The 17530-nt window shown below is 40.2% G+C and overlaps 1 protein-coding gene across 1 annotated transcript in view; it reads right to left on the bottom strand.

The window, feature by feature from the left end:
- Positions 1-1366, bottom strand: part of VEGFD (vascular endothelial growth factor D) — a 30102-nt gene extending 28736 nt beyond the window's left edge. The window contains exon 1 of the mRNA XM_065677406.1: positions 728-1366. Within this exon, the coding sequence (XP_065533478.1) occupies positions 728-817 (90 nt within the window). The 5' untranslated portion in view covers positions 818-1366. The remainder of the gene's footprint in view (positions 1-727) is intronic.
- Positions 1367-17530: the final 16164 nt, after the last annotated feature.

The raw sequence follows: 17530 nt of genomic DNA, 5'->3' as shown, positions 1-17530 counted from the left end.
TTCTGGACCACACACTGAACTAATCATTTTTGGACCCACTGCACATGTAGAAACTTGTCCCAATTTTTGTTCTGATTTTTCTAAATGATTGCCCTGGATATTCTCACTTTGTTTCAGAAAGTCAGATCTGAAGAATCCTACTCTCAAGGTGAGGCTTCAGCTTAAATTGTGTCATTTATTATATTCAGAAGAAAGCTTATTTTCCAGGCAATGTGCTCTACTATTACTAGTTGTTGCTTATTTTAAGCCCTCGATAACATCTCCCGATGAAACAGAAGAAAAACATTTCTCTGATTTCTGGCAAACAAGTGAACAAGTGATGAACATGTGGTTTTAGAGGAAAATTTTCAAGGATACTAATTCCTGCAATTATAAATACCTGAAACAAGAAAGTGTATTTAATGAGTATTCTAAATTCTCTGGTTTGCATTTTTGTTTAGATTTTGCTTTTATTTTGCATGACTGACACTAAAAGTTTAAATAAGAACAAAGTATATGGCAAGTACTTACTAATAACTAGTTAAGACATAAAATATTAAACAGCAAATATGTTCTTCATTATATATTCTCTTTCCTCTATGACTGCTAAATATTTGTGCAACTGAGCTATCACATAAAAAAAACCCCAACCACTAAAACAGCAAAAAGACCACCACTTTGCACATTGAATGTATATAATTCTGGCAGTTTGTATTATTAAGAATGACAGTAAATAAAGATCACCCACCTTCACAGATCCATTCTCATAGTCAGATCCTTGCAGCAGATGTAGAAAAGAAACTATGAAAATATTCACAGTTGCCCACAGTTTGTACATTCTGATGTTTATAATCCACAGGTTACTACGCAGATGTTGTCATACAGCTAGAGGCATCTGTTTCAAAATGCATTTCTCTATCACCAGTACAGAAAAGCTTCCAGAATTTCTCTTATAAACTCACAAAAGACTCCAACATCCAAAAGCAAATATCTGGCTCCTTACTGCTGAAAAAATAGTTGTAAGTTCAGCTAGAGAATGTAATTTCTTAGAGCAGATTTTAGATACACTTGAAAGAAAATCATGATAAGGGTTTATATATATCTGTATGTATACACATACACGCTCACAAGTGATCAGGTATGGATACCGGTTAATGAAGTTCATGTATCTTCCATCAAGACACAAAGAGACATTCAAAATCCATCTGTGGTCCAGAAAATGTAAGAAATCTGCTCTATTCTGTGCTCCGTGTTACAGCAGGCTTATAAGGTGGTAGTGTAGTGGCCAATGTTTCAAGCTCGAAAGCTGTAATCCAACTGTGTATTAAAACTTTTTTCACAACCTTCATGGAAGCTTGCAGAAGCATGTGTCTTAAATCTGATACAGACTTTGGCAGTAACACAGTCAAATTTTGGCTCTAATCCCATTTTGTCCCTACCAATAGCATAGCAGTTTTTAAACTAACTGATGCAATCTTGACTCTCATTATTTTAAAGAAGATTACGTGAAACATGAAACTTCAGCACACGTTCTTCCGCAGCACACATATTTTATGTTACTTCTTAAAAAAAAAAAAAAGAGGAAGGGAAAGATAAAAAGACTGACTCTCTTTAATGTGTTCTGTCTTATGTTGCATAGGGTTTTCTGGATAGATTTTTAAAAGGAAAGTTAAAAACAAGACTTTTTGTAACGAAACCTTATGAAGCTACAGATATAAAAGAAAAAATCTGTTGTTATTGCAGCAAAACACAATAATTATTTCTGCCCCAATTTGGGCATGCATTTTCTCTGTATATTCCCACAGTTTATAATGGAGAATCTAAAATTGGAGATCTAACATTTAAAATTGTAGCCTAGATGAAGTCTCTGATAATTATGCATGTTAAATCTATATTGCTCTAATAATATAATATACTGTATTAAGGAGAGTAGTTCTGCTCTCACATGGCTTAGTGTTTACAGAATCAGACTATACAGTTGTTAACATAAACCAGTCACATATCTAGTATTTCAGAGCACTGGTTTTCTACTTCTGTGACATCCAGGCAGTAGCTCTCTTAAATACAAGTCATGCTTCTGTAACTATCATTAGCTTGCATAATTTCTCCTTAAGTATTTACCATAAATGGACATTGGAGAGAAAATTATTTGAACACAGTTAACTGAGTCATTATCTTTTAAAAACATATGCAAAAACTGCATGATTTTTTAGCTTTGTCTTATGCCTCTTGTTTTGTGAAAGCGATCTGTTTCTTACTTTTGGCCTCCTCCCCCACCCACCCCACACCGTTTTGTACAAGGTCAGCAGGAATTTCACCTCTTTGAAATTTGTGTGAAAAAGCTGCTCTTTGTGTACCTGCTTCTCCCCCTCAGACCTTTCCTGCATCCAGGCTGACAGTCAGAGTCAGTTTCAGAGGCCCCACGCTAAAAGGGACATTCTGTGTCTGTACTTTGGTTTACCATTAAAATACTTCAACTATTTCATTCGTCATTTTAAATTAACATGTTACCTGATGCTTGTGTATGGTCACCTTGACCCCTTTCAGTGTCTTTATTTCCCTTCTGATACTAGCATCCATCTCTTTGCAGGAGCTGAAAGCTGCTAAAATAAATGAATAAAGCTTTAGCCTCTGATGAGCTGCTTAAGCCTAAGGGATCAAACAGAGATAACCACCATCCTCTCAGGACTGTATGATAATAATTTTCTTTGACCTGTAGAGTGTCTGGCCATCAGCGTCTTTCATGTATGGAATCATTATTTGAAACACAGAGCCAGGCCCACAAAACAGGCAAGAAACAATACATGTCCCCATGCCCTAAAGCCTGATGTGTACAATACTCATACAGCCTGTCTTCAGCACCCTTCAGGGATGAGCTGCTCTGTTCCCCTGCAGGGCTGGTGCAAAATTTCACCAGCCAGACCAGGCACCCATAGCCAGCCTTCCTTCCAGCTGTCAGCCAGACTGCTTCTGTCCTTCTCACAGCCATCAACTCTCCACTTCATAACTTGGCAGAAAAAAGGGAAAGCGCAGGAGCCACACAGGTTTTTAAATACCAGCTATGGAATTTCTCCTATCAGTTCAGCAAGTGTTTAATTGCTTACCTGAAGCAAAACAGTTTTGGGGGGGAGAGCGAAAAGTACCTGTGGTGGTATGTTCTGCAAATCAGCAAGGAAGGCACGTTTCTGAAAACAAGAGCACAGCTCAGGCCTCTGCTCTAAATCAACAAGCAAAGTAATTCAGACCTGAGGGGTCTCACTTCCTCAGCCTCACAGTGAAGTTGGTGATTGCCTTTCTGTCCTGTGAGACCCACAGAGTGTACGTAAGGGACTGTTAGCAATACAGCACTAGAAAATCAAGGCTGCTTGTGCTGGAAATATCGGAGGGAAGCACCTCATTAATATTTTGTGTGTGTTCTAGTTTGTCACTGTTACTTACCAAATTCAACTCTGAATACGTTTGGAAAGATGAAACTTGAATCTTTCTCAAAGCAAATGGTTGATCAGAAAAGTTCACCCAACTCTGGCTTTTTGGCAGAAAGACTGAACTTAGCCTGAGGCACTGAATCAAAATTGTTAAATTGTTTAGAAGAGCAAGTCAGATGCTGCAGGCAGAGACAAAAATACCTATTCTCTCCCCTAGGACACAGACGCAGACTAGCAAAGAAGGAGAAAACCCTTTTTTTAACTGCAGAGGACTTTAATTCTAGCTCAAAGTTTTTAGTGAGAGCAAAAGCAAAGCAAGAGAAATCAGTTGATTGGACAGTAGAGCAACTCTGACAAGGGATTATGGGGAAGCAGCGTTTTCACCATTGGCACCACTGCCCCCATCCCTTTCCCTATTGCTCTTGTCTCTCTACTCCAGTTCAGGATATGAATCAGTGCTCCCTCCGGCACCACCTCAGCCCTGTTTCTCACACAGATTTCTTAAGATTTTTCCTGCCTACTGCTGCACTGAGAGCAATTTAAATACTTTTGTGTTGGAACTCAAAACTCAGAAGTATGTTGAGATTATATTGCAGGCTCCCTACAACAGCAGAGAACAGAATTCTGTCTGACCAGACACCTCCCAGGACTATGCCCTATGTTTTCATTAATGTATGAACAGAAGTCAACAATACTTATGTTCTAGCTTCTTGGTTTATCTCAGTTTGCTATTGTAGAACTACCTGCTCAGTTCTGTGCATGGGTTGGATTAGTATTTCTTTAATCTAACATTGTATGAAAAAGTCCTTAAATAAAATTTGCATGGCTATTTACGTGACTCTTCTTTTGAAGCTGAATAAGCAGCTTCAATGACACCAGCAAGTCTAAATACTGTGTATTGAACCAATTCAAACATTTATATCACATTTAGGTGAGCAGCTAATAGATTGTGAGCAATGAGTCAGGTCTTTGCAAGAAGAGTTTAAGAATTTAGTTTAGTCAGGTCTGTTTCAAATATTGATCAATACTGATGTCTCAAATGGGTGAAAGAAGTTTAAATCTATTCATCTGCAAACATGTTGTATAATTTATTCAACAATATTTTAAGCATGAGTCTTATTTCAAAGTAACGGTCTCAAAATACATTGCAAAGAAACCCTGATTCATTGATTCCTGTACTCCCCTTTTTGTGGTAGAAGAGAACATATAAAAGATCCAGAACTTGGTCGATGTCCCTAGGAACATCCTGAATCATACTTTCTTGGTATTTTCTATTTATTTTTAAGATAGAATATGAAGACCATGTGCAGTTTATTTACCAGAGCTGCTGATTATAGTGCATTGCATTTTCCATACTTGGGCTCCAGAGCACATAAAGAGAAAAAAGGCCAGTACAGATGACTAGAACCCGAAAACTAGTGCCAAACTTAGCTTACAAGTTTCTTGCATGCATACACGCACAAAGAACAGAAGAATTTCTTCAAATGCTGAACAACTCATATTCTTCAAGCTGAAGCTCTTTTAGGTGAGACAGTAAACTCATGTGGCTATCTGAAAATAACACTTGCAGATAGGTGCAGACTAGTGACAATATTTGACTGACAAAACCAGAAGGGAAACACATCAAACAAAAACATCTTCATCTGGAATGAAACACAATGTAACAAAACACAAAAGGAAGATTTTTCAGGCTTTTTAACACAGGAGTAAGCCATAAATCACTAGGACTACTCAGATCACAGAAGATTTATGAGGATAGGCCCTAAATAAACTCCTATTTAATCAACCAGTCTCAGATTGCAAAGTTAACATTGGAGATCAATAAAGGCAGTTCATTGTCTTTACTTCAAATAAAACATTGTTTTACTCAATACCTCACACTTGAGAACTTCCCACAATTTCAGTTTTAATGTCAAGGAAATTACATAATTCCCAAGGAAGTCATTAAATAAGTATTTTTAAGATGATTCTGTGAGCAGATCTGTACATTCCCTCTAAGTAATCCACACAAAAACATTTTTCTTGAAAATTACATAGAAAAAAGAAAAATTGTGTCAGCTATCTAAAATAATAGATTTCATAAGATGCTTATGACAGCAATTATATCACAATTCAAGGTCACTCCTTACACATTATTAAATTCATTATCAAGTAACTATTACATCAAAAATATTATTTTAAATAAAGTGATGTTTAGTATGATGGCTACTGACATCAGAAATTTCTATCAAATAGCAGAAAGCTTGAAAGGTCACACCAAATGCTAAGCTGGATTGATAACGTTTAGAAAAATATGCAAAATCTGATCTGCAGAGTCTCAGACTCAGAGCCTGATGGGAATCTTCTGAAGCTGTGCTAGTGGAGTGATAGGGCAGTACCACCCAGCTGCCCCCAGAGCCAGCCCTCACAGCAGCCAGGATGCTGCTTCATATTATAAGGTTACACTTTAGCTACCCTTAAATTAGATAGCATAATCATCTACTTGCTGCAGCAAACTGAGAGCTCAGTGCAGGCTGAAAAACTTGCCTGAGAAGCGGGCCAGCCCAACTGGGTGCTGTGCCTCTACTGCTCTCCAGGCTGTGGCAGCTGAGTTGCTATCCATACCTCAATCTAACTAGCAAAAAGGTCACTCACTGGGGAACATCTACACAAGCTGCAAACACACCCTTGGCTGAAAGGCAGGCATACTCTTAGCATCAGCAAACACAAACCACCATATTCACCCATTCAGGTCTTAGCCACGCCATGCTGCAGCCCAGCTCAGAGGAGGGATGCTGCTGTTGAAGGCATGCAGCAGAAGGAGAGCTGTCAGCAAAGGGCAGATAAAGATCACAAACAAACATTTCTAGTTGAGCTTTTGAGAGATGAGCACACCTTTAATTGCTCTATCTTTGAAAGGCTCTGCCCCAGCCTTGTGAAGAAGAGCACAGCTGCCTTGTTGTGCTTCTCTCCAGTTCACATTGTAACGCCTAATGCCCAAAAAGATGGAAAACCTCTGTGGAGATGGCTGCTGGGCTGAATGACAACTTTAGCTAGCCCAAGTATGATGAAACTGGTGTGATGCTTCCTTTGCATCTGTTTGTGTTTTTCTAAGGACCCTAACCTACACAGCCCCTGATCCAGAAAGCAAGACCTCCCTTTGGATGCCGTCAATTCATATTTATATACAATAATGAGAGCTCTCTGTCTGCTTGTCTTCACATCCATCTGTGTTTACATAACCGCTAATGAGAACATAACTGGAACAATAATCAAACTTTAATTACAGAGTCATGCAATAGCATTCACAAGCTTTTATTTCACTTGTGACTTTTGTAAGTCCTTGCTGCTTTCTACAGAGAAATGAGGCAAGCTGAACAGAAAGATAAAAGGGGTCTCATAGTTAAGGAGAAAAAAGGGAAGGTAAAAAAGGGGGAGGGAGAATAGAGGAAGGGAGAATAGAGGAAGAGAGAAGAGGAAGGAGAAAAGGATCTCTGACCAGGGAGTAGAACTCATCCTTCACAACTATTAATATATTATTATAGCAAAGACTTTGCCTCCAGACTGACTGCAAAACACTGGCTGGCTGGTGTACATCTGAGAATCACTACCTGCTGAAGTCAGTGTCAGAACAGCTCACAAACAGCTTGCAGCTCACAAAGCCAAGGGAGGAAGCAGATACCAAGAGGACAGATTCAACATCAACAGTTCAATGTCTGCATTCACACTTCACTCATCTGACATTTCACCCTCTGCTATGGTACCGGAAGGAAAGGAATTATAACTGCGAGGCACAGTGAGTATCCAGTCTGTTGGATACTGGTTTGTGAACAGAGCAGATGAACTCATGGGTGCTTGTAAAGAAGAAAATGATAATAGGTTCTCCAGTTTCTCCAGTACACGTGGCATTGTTGCTAAATCACCCTGGCTCTTAACGGTATGTGCAGCTTGTACTAACTTGTGTAGCTGTATAGACATTTGTTGTATTATGCACATCAAGCCTAGAATTTCTCAAGAGAAAGATGTGACTGCAGGTAATATCAACAACCTTAACCTTGCAGTCTCTGGTAATGTCTTGGGTGGTTCAAGAGCCTTATCTGCTCCTGCCGTACAGACTTCAGTACTTCCGCTACAACGGACAAGGTAGCACCAGCTGGAAATCGCTCTTCAGTCAGAACAAAACACTAGATATTTCCACATGGGAGAGCAACAGCACAGCTTGTACTTCAAACATTTCCTTTTTTCCAACCAGTAGTGTAGAGTCCTACAGCAATATAATTCAAGTGACTGTAGGGTGGACGGTGGCAGCAGAGGAGCTACAAGACATCAGGGAGATCTGACACAGCCTTATAATGATGAAAATAACATCATAAAACATCTGTTAGGTGAGAAAATACTCATTTAGTCTAGTGACTGTTGCATTCTCAGAGGTCAAAGGGCAAATACATCTGGTCACTTAAAGCTGAATTCATGCAAGTATGTTTTCTGAAGTAGTCCTTATCACAGGATCACCTCTGCTTCTGGGGAGCTTCACCCAACTCATCACAAGATTTTGAGGCAGGCAGACTTTGTGATATAAGAGGAAAATGCAAGATTAGTTTCATCTTCGCACTTCAGACATTTGGCTAGACTCTAGCAGTCAGTGGAAATGTAGGCATGATTTAGTCTATCATAACAGGAATACTGAAAAAGCTAATTTCATAATCAAATACATTTATCTAAAAGGTAAATTAGCCTTTAGCCTTTTTCTAGACATGTTAGTCACATCCAGCCTACTCAGAAAAGTTCTTAGCTAAAAATAATACAGAATAGCTCAAGTTCAAGTGCCTGGCCAAGTTCCAGAGCTCAGATGTTTCTTGCATCCTAGTTCTGATGTCCTGTCAGGGAGATGATGCCTTGAAATAAGCAGAAACACCCCTCTGGGGACAATTTCTGTGCCCAAGTCCCAAACTCTTGACCCAGTGCACCTGGCCAGAGTATACTGTGAAAACATCCTGCCCCTCAAGGCCAACAAGGAACTCCAAGGCCAAACAAGATACCTGTGTTCACATTCCCTTCCTTTCCCTGTCTTCACCAAAAATAAAGCGGCTTTTTGCAGAAACTTTCAGCAGTAAAAGTTCCTTGGAACAACTGCCTTTACCCAGCATTTCTCCGAGACTGAGACTCCCACTCTCCTTACAGACATTTTCACAAATAATGTAAACTAAAAAATCAGAGGTAACAGGCGGAGAAGTATAAGCAAGGAGGTTCAGAGTGAGCAAATTTTGACACAAGTCCTAGGAAAACTGACACCATATAATGGGATGTATAACTGCAAGAGTGTGACAATAGAGGGGTTTTTACTTTTATTTTCTCCAGGTAATTTTCCTTCTTACTTCTGTAGCACCCTGAAGCAACAGCCTTGGAGCAATATATGCATATATAACAGATGGTCTCAGAATAAGCACAAGGTTCAGCATAATTGACCTTGCAATGAACACCCTGAGAGTATGCACACAGTAATTTACCATGACTGCAAAGCACCAAAAGTTAATTTCCAGATTTATTCCTATTTGGACACATATGAGGACACTCTAGAGTAACAGCTCAGTAATCTGAAAATAAAACCCATCTGGTGAAACTTAAAATTTGGGTATTAAATGTTTATTATTTACATTTCACTGCTTTAGCATTCACGAACACTAGGCCAATAAAAAGATAAATCAGCTCCCTGAAATCAGCAGGGGAGGATTAACCATCTCTCTTGAGCATGTTTAGAGAAATAAACGTATACCCTAAAGTATGTATATCACAAAGTTCATCTCTAAATCTAATTATTTCACACTTAAAATTTAAAAGCACTTCTGTGGTTTCCTGTTTCCTGTTCCTATTACATCCTGTTGCTATCAATAACGTACAAACATAAACACAGATTGTCAACCTCACCCTGCATTTCCTATTGAAAACAAAATAAAAGATGGCCTGGCCAAGTGGCTTTTGTAAAGAGTTTTCATCCCCAAGCTGGTAGTGCTACCCCAGCTGTGCCTGCATACCAAGATCAAATGAACACTCCAGAGCCATCATTGTTGTATGTGAAATGATCTACTTATCTCCCATGCCCAACCATTGCAGACATCAAGGTTCAGAAGACCAGGTGCTGTCAAAACTTCTCAAAGCACAGAAGGACTCCTAAAGTGGCCCAGTTTCCTGGCATTCATTTGTCCCTGAGCCTGCTGGTCTCACATCTAATGCAAACCTATTTTTTTTATGGATCAGACTGCTGCCTGCTGTTCCCCAAATCTGCACTCAAGTGTAAGATTCTGCAACTGTGTTCAAATAACACAGAAAGCCTGATGAATCACCACTAGTCATGGTGGTGTAGAGTAGAAGAGTTCACTTCGCCATATAAATCATGAGGTTTTCCACTGAGCATTGTTTAATGCCACAACAACTGTAAGAGACCTCCTCATCCATCTGGGAATTACTCTGTTGGCGGTATTTGATGAAAACACGATGAACTTAAGACTCTAGTCCTGCCTTTTGGCCAGGGTATTCATAACAAAATCCTCCAGGTTCAGAAGGGCAGTCAGGGAATGGCAAGCCAATATATATATATGCTGTTTAAATGAAAAGGGAAAAAAATAGAAATAAGTGAAATAATGAGATAGTCTGAAGTTCATATCAACTGCGACGTTAATCTGTAGATGCAGCGGGGAAATTAGATGGGAGAATTTCTAATATAAGAAGTGAACACTTTAAATTCTGAAATAGCATATACTTATTAAAAGTAATAAAAAATAGTTAAGAAGTCAGGCAAACATGAGTCCAAAGGAAATTAAACCTTAATTAGGTAAAAACTGGGACTATATCATTACCGTGACAAGTTAGAAAACAGTAGTTAACCTAATATCAAATTTTCAACAAGTTTTAAAACCCAGCAAAAAAACCCCATGATCCGTACCTAAATGTTCAGTTCTTGCTCTTGTGATGCCTTCACTTTGATAGAAAGCCTTTCAGGAATAAGGACAGTCCTTATCTGTCACATACCAAATCTTAAAGAGCTGGAGATGTAGTAAAATATTTCAGGTTTCAAAAAATTATTGTCAATGCTCCAGAAAAGACACTAAGAAGTAGATTTTAATCCAATAAGCATGTGGTGGTTTTTTTTTAGGTTTTTTTTTCAGGATTGACTAGGAACTGAGGGTATCTCTAGATCATTAAAAAGAGACAGTCAGAGAGTTTTCAGTATTGAATCTGTGCTCCTATGCCATAATTCATTATTACCTTGCTCCCTCGCCCCCTTTGAACCACTGTAGTTAGCTCACTCCAAAGAAACACCACCCAGGTTCTGTCAAGAGCTCTTTAACAATAACAAGGCTGTAGCAAGGGGATTCCCTGATTACCTTCACACAGAACTTTACTATAGTCTTCAAGCAGGCTTTGCATCTTCCAACATGCACAAATGTCTTCCTGCCATGCCGCAAGGCATGGTACATACATAATTATGATCTAATAATTAAGTCATTAAGGATAATAATGTTTAAAAAGTCATAAAAAGGGATAATTATTACTTAAAGCCACAGGAACATCACATGGAGCTTAGAGGAGATGTTTGGCCAAATGCTACATAGCCTAGATTAGGCCAACCTGCTCATAAATATAGCCTAATGAGTTGGTTTGAAGACATCTGGACATAAGTCTCTTGACTTTAGGGAGGTGACCCCTCCCTTTTTTATTCAACATTATACAAACCGTCCAAGGGACTATCCAAGCCTTAGAAAATGTATGCTACTAGGAATGTTTTGTGCAGATCTGCATTTTCTATGACCTTTGATGCAGGGAACATTGACTTCCCTGATTTTAATTGTCTTCTGCTCTTGAGGGACCAAAGCAAATACAATAAACGAATTTCAACAGATAATTGCTTGGGAATCTTTCTGCCAAGCCGAACTCCACATTTAGAATATTTCTCTGGCATGCATACCATCCCACCCACCTTTGTTCTGAATACAATAAAGAGCACTCAGCAGAAGAGGAAGCAGAACACAGAAAAAGATCAGATGAGACACACAGAGAATAAGAGGATCCTACCATGATGCAGATTCATCAGGACTTCACATAAGAGGCATTCTGTCTCCCATTGTGGTCTCACAGATGATCCCCAAGGCTGGAAAAGTAGGCAGTACATAAGACAAACTTACATGGAGTATAGTTAGCATATTAAGTGTAACTACAGGCCTGTTATTGTTGTCTTATTGTTCTATTTAGGGAAAAAGAACTTTATGCTGGGCCAGTTAATTTTTTAGAATTACAGAAGGAATTTAAAAGGAATGATCAGCCCGGGTGAAACTGTTTCTGCTGATGTCAATGGAAAGGTTCCCTTTCTAATTCCAACTTCACAATTACTGCAGAGTTTGAGGGATTGATGTGTATTATGAAAATCAATAAAAATTGGACCAATTAATAAAAATACAAGCATTATGGAATACTTAGGAAGTTTTGGATCTAAAATTCTGAGAGTACGTTTGTAATCTTATACTTTGAAGGCTGCAGGGAGGTGTAAGGAAGGTGATGAGCAGCCTAAGTTATAGCTTATGGCAACAATGTCAACAACCCTCATCCTAAGTCTTATCAAGAAGTGTCCTTCAGACTGCAATTATTAGGGCAGAGGTACCTGGTTCTCAAACTGAACAGTACCATCAGTCAACACTATGGTGAAATTCTAGTTTTTGTTTAGCATCATCAGGATCTTTGAATAAAACAAACATTTAAATATGAAAAGAAATTATAGGAACCAAGCTGTATATTCTTTCTAAACACTTCTGAAAATGATTTTGCTAGGAAACATTTATGTTTCTCTTGTAATCAGCTTAAAATCCTTACAAGATTTTTTTTTTCTTGAATACATTCAGATTCACTCTTTCTCAGTATTAACTCAGAATCTTTCTACCATGAAAGAAAGTCATTTCCCCTCTACTTTCAAACTGGATGTGTGCAGCCAGACTTTTCTCAAACACTGGATATGAAGGATTTCCCAAAATCTTTTGATGTTGGATGGACTGTGAATAAGAAATGGACAAAATAGTATATATTTCAAAAGCAGAAGAAGATGATATAAAGGAGTCTGTAAAAACTGGATATTCCAATTCAAAGAAGATCTTACATTCTTATGACATACATTTCATTGTCTGCACAGAACTGTCCCAAAAGGTCACAGAATCACAGAATCCCAAGGGTTGGAAGGGACCTAAAAAGATCATCTAGTCCAACCCCCCTGCAAGAGCAGGGTAACCTACAGTACATCACACAGGAACTTGTCCAGGCGGGCCTTGAATATCTCCAGTGTAGGAGACTCCACAACCCCCCTGGGCAACCTGTTCCAGTGCTCTGTCACTCTTACAGTAAAGAAGTTCTTCCTGATGTTAACGTGGAACTTCCTATGTTCCAGTTTACACCCATTGCCCCTTGTCCTATCACTGGATATCACTGAAAAAAGCCTAGCTCCATCATCCTGACACCTACCCTTTACATATTTGTAAACATTGATGAGGTCACCCCTCAGTCTCCTCTTTTGCAAGCTAAAGAGACCCAGCTCCCTCAGCCTCTCCTCATAAGGGAGATGTTCCACTCCCTTAATCATCTTTGTGGCTCTGCGCTGGACTCCTTCAAGCAATTCCCTGTCCTTCTTGAACAGAGGGGCCCAGAACTGGACGCAATATTCCAGATGCGGCCTCACCAAGGCTGAGTAGAGGGGGAGGAGAACCTCTCTTGACCTACTAACCACTCCCTTTCTAATGCACCCCAAGATGCCATTTGCCTTCTTGGCCACAAGAGCACATTGCTGGCTCATGGTCATACTCCTATCCACCAGGACCCCCAGGTCCCTTTCCCCTTCACTACTTTCCAGCAGGTCAACCCCCAACCTGTACTGGTACATGGGGTTGTTCTTCCCCAGATGCAAGACTCTACACTTGCCCTTGTTAAATTTCATCAAGTTTCTCCCCGCCCAACTCTCCAGCCTGTCCAGGTCTCGCTGAATGGCAGCACAGCCTTCTGGTGTGTCAGCCACTCCTCCCAGTTTTGTGTCATCAGCAAACTTGCTGAGGGTGCACTCAGTTCCCTCATCCAGGTCATTGATGAAAATATTAAACAGCACCGGTCCCAGCACCGACCCCTGAGGAACTCCACTAGTCACAGACCTCCAGCTAGATTCTGCGCCATTGACCACAACTCTCTGCCTTCTTCCTTTCAACCAGTTCTCGATCCACCTCACTACTTGATCGTCAAGCCCACACTTCCTTAGCTTATCTATGAGGATGCTGTGGGAGACAGTATCAAATGCCTTACTGAAATCAAGAAAAACTACATCTACCGCTCTACCATCATCCCTCCACCTAGTCACTTCCTCATAGAAGGCTATAAGGTTGGTCATACATGACTTCCCCCTCATAAAACCATGTTGGCTGTTCTTAATGACCCCCTCATCCTTGATATGCCTAGTGATGGAGTCAAGAATAAGTTGTTCCATCACCTTTCCAGGGATGGAGGTAAGGCTGACCGCTCTATAATTACCCGGGTCCTCCTTCTTGCCCTTCTTATAGATTGGTGTGTCCTTTGCCATCCGCCAATCCTCAGGCACCTCGCCCGTTTCCCACGACTTACCAAAGATGATGGAAAGTGGCCTAGCAATGACCTCCGCCAGCTCCCTCAGCACCCGTGGGTGCATTCCATCCGGACCCATCGATTTACAGATGTCCAGATTGCATAGCTGATCCCTAACCCAATCCTCATCTACCAAAGCAAACTCCTCCTTTGTCCTGACTCCTTCTGGGGCTATAGAAATCCGGGGCCCTCGGGGAGAGTCTGCAGGAGTAAAGACAGAGGCAAAGAAGGCATTCAGCACCTCTGCCTTCTTTATATCCTCTGTCTCCAGGGTACCCACTTCGTTCAGCAGTGGGCCTATATTGCCTCTTGTTTTAGTTTTATTTGCTATGTATTTGAAGAAGCCCTTTCTATTGTCTTTAACCCGACTAGCAAGATTGAGTTCCAAGGAGGCCTTAGCTGTCCTAATTGCCTCCCTACATCCTCTAACAACTGTCCTATATTCCTCCCAAGCGGCCAGCCCCTCCTTCCATAATCCATAGATTCTCCTTTTCCACTTGAGTTTGCCCAGCAGCTCCTTGTTTAACCACGCCGGTCTCCTAGATCCCTTACTTGACTTCCTACTCATTGGGACGCTCCGATCCTGAGCTTGGAAGAAGCGGTCCTTGAATGCTAACCAACTATCTTGAGCCCCTTTACCGCCTAGTACACTTTCCCATGAGACTTCCCTTAGCAGTTGACTGAAGAGGCCAAAGTTGGCCCTCCGGAAATCCAGAACTGTGGCTTTGCTAGGTATTCTATTCCTCCCACACAGGATCCTAAACTCCACCATCTCATGGTCACTGCAGCCAAGGCTGCCATTGACCGTCACCACTTTGACCAAACCCTCCTTGTTGGCGAGTACTAAATCTAGCAGCGCTGCTCCCCTAGTTGGTACGTCCACCATTTGCATTAAGAAATTATCATCAATGCACTCGAGGAACCTCCTAGACTGTGAATGACTGGCTGTGTGAGTCTTCCAGCAAATATTGGGGTAATTAAAGTCCCCCACGACGACTAAGGTCCTTGCTGTCATCGTGTCTTCTTTTAAGCCTTGAATACCATTTTGCAAAGCGACATGTAGGTTTATTTATGAAGTAATTTGCAATGTGAATGTATCAACAGTGCCTTTTTAATAAGGGACACATATACTTCCTGAAGAATTTGTTTTCTAGAGTCCTTTCTGAGAATTCTGATTTACACATCATTAGTACCAGTTTGCCAATATATTGAAGTTCTTACTTTATATGGAATAATTTTTCCTCTCCTTTTCTAAGGGATGGATAGAAACAACAAAGTTTGTGATTTCAAATTACATATGAATATAAATGTAGCTCCTATGGCCTGTTGCTGTATTGTCAATTTCTGGCTTCATGGTTAAATGGCAGAGCTTTGACTATATCCCCAGACATTGAAGTCTGTTTGTAATACTGGAGAAAACTAGCTATATAAGCCTAGATTATATATGTAAAATATGTTGCTATTTATACATAAAATGCTAACAAAAAAGTTGCAGAGCAACATCAAAGACAACAACATAAATGTTCACAGGCAATTTTTCTGATATGTTATGAACCTTGTTATATTTTGTAAATCAAAAAAGTTTCAAAAGACAAAATACATTTTACATGTCTTTCATTTATAAATACTGCCAAATCAGATAAGAAATATTTTCCATTGCTAACCTGGGCCAAGAATGCTAACTAGCAGTACAGTTCACAAGGGTCTCACTGAAAATAGCTGTTCTAAATATGTGGTTAGATTAGGCTGTCTAAACATTTGTAAAAGCTCAAGGAAAGCTATCTGGAAAGGCTATCTTTCATTTGTAATCGTAATATTTTCATAGAGTATGACTTTAATTGGCTACTGCATTTAATCCCTTTTGGGTCTTCTTCCCTTCTTCCAGTACTGAGGATTAAGCAATAATTCCCAGTATCATGAGACATACAGGCCAGGCCAATTAAAATATAATGTACGTCTTAAAACCTTGTTACTGCTTCTTCTTTTGGTTGGACGTATTGAGCAGATATACAGATCAGTGTCCTCTTAGCAAGGGAATTAGGACTGCAGACATGAACATAGGAAAACTATGTCTCTATACTCTGATCAACCTAATCATGCCTTTAGTACATAGAGAGTAGAGGAGAGCTAGCAGTCAGATGCTGCAGTGCAACATCTAGGTGACACTGCTGGAAAGCATACTGTCAGGGGTACAGCTTTGCCCCTCATGTTGCTCTCCATAGGTGGCCCCTGTGCTCCCCTAACAGTATGCAGGCATGTAACCCTGATGAGATAAAAGGGTAGAGAGCATTGGGATATAAATCAGTTCCAACAAGCGGCAAAACAGATCTGATAGATGACATTGAGCGTGTGAATAATAAGCTTGTAATAGAAACCTGTTCTTTGGGCATATTTTCTTTAAAGCACAGTAGTGTCAGTAATACACAGAGACTGAAGAGGAAATGAAAGCAGTGAGCTGTCAATCCAACGTACATTGTTCTGCTCAACCACAGACTTCTGCTGTTTTTGAAAGCAGCATCTCAGATCTTGTCCTCTTGTCATTCACCAGAATGCCATTTTTGTATAGCTCAATAAAAGCTTCAAGGAGAATCGCATACAGCTTTACCAGCATTTCCACTGCCGGGCTTGGTGTGAATAAAAGGTGTCAGCACCGAAATACAGCTAGACACAAAAATCACCGTACCAAGTTTTAAAAAATATATAGGATGGGCTACACTGAACAGGAGCAAGGGGTTTCACAGACTTGAACAGTGAGCACAGGCACCGCTGGATAATGCCTGGAAGCCTTAGGTACTGTTGCCATCTGAAGGACAGACAGAAAAGGTTTAGATAGGTGTCTTTTCTCCTTGTTTCCAGCCTCACTGGCAGAAACGAGGTAGCATAACAAATCTGGAGTATTCTTAACACTGCTTTACAATTCGCTTGCAGTCAGCAAGGTAATTTTGGACAGTGACCAACTTTCCCAGGAGAATATTGCACCTCCTTCAGAGACAGTGCTAAGGGGACATTTGTGTGTGTGTGTGTGTGTAAGCCCTGACAGACAACTGCAGCTCTGTATATGCTACTTCTAAATTTGATGCAAATCTACCCACGTGCATATGTACGCATGTGCTTTGAACAAGCACACTGGAGTAAATATCAAAGCAGTATTTCCAGCTTTGGCTGTAGGGAATCTAGCAGGCCTGTTCATTGAAAATCTGAAGCCTAACTTAACCTCTGGAAATCCTTGCTCAAAGCCAAGTCACACAGTATCCAAGGGAATTCCTGGTACCTATGACTGGATTAATTTCCTCTAACTTCTGACTTTTACAAACCAGTGTATGGTTTATCAGACCAAGTACACACAGCATGTGCTTTGAAATAAGGACTGTCCTAGCAAGCCTGTTTGCATTCACTACAGTGAGGTCAGGGTGACTCACTCAGGTGCAGATGGATGCTGTCTTCAGGGCTGCAAGCAACTCCTTCAGATGTCCTTCAGCCATGTAGTAAAATCAGAATGTTTTCCA

The sequence above is a fragment of the Lathamus discolor genome, chromosome 4 (assembly GCF_037157495.1).
Source record: "Lathamus discolor isolate bLatDis1 chromosome 4, bLatDis1.hap1, whole genome shotgun sequence".
In the NCBI taxonomy this organism is placed as follows: Eukaryota; Metazoa; Chordata; class Aves; order Psittaciformes; family Psittacidae; genus Lathamus; species Lathamus discolor.
Note: the sequence above shows the minus strand (reverse complement) of the source record. Positions and strands in the feature narration are given on the sequence as shown.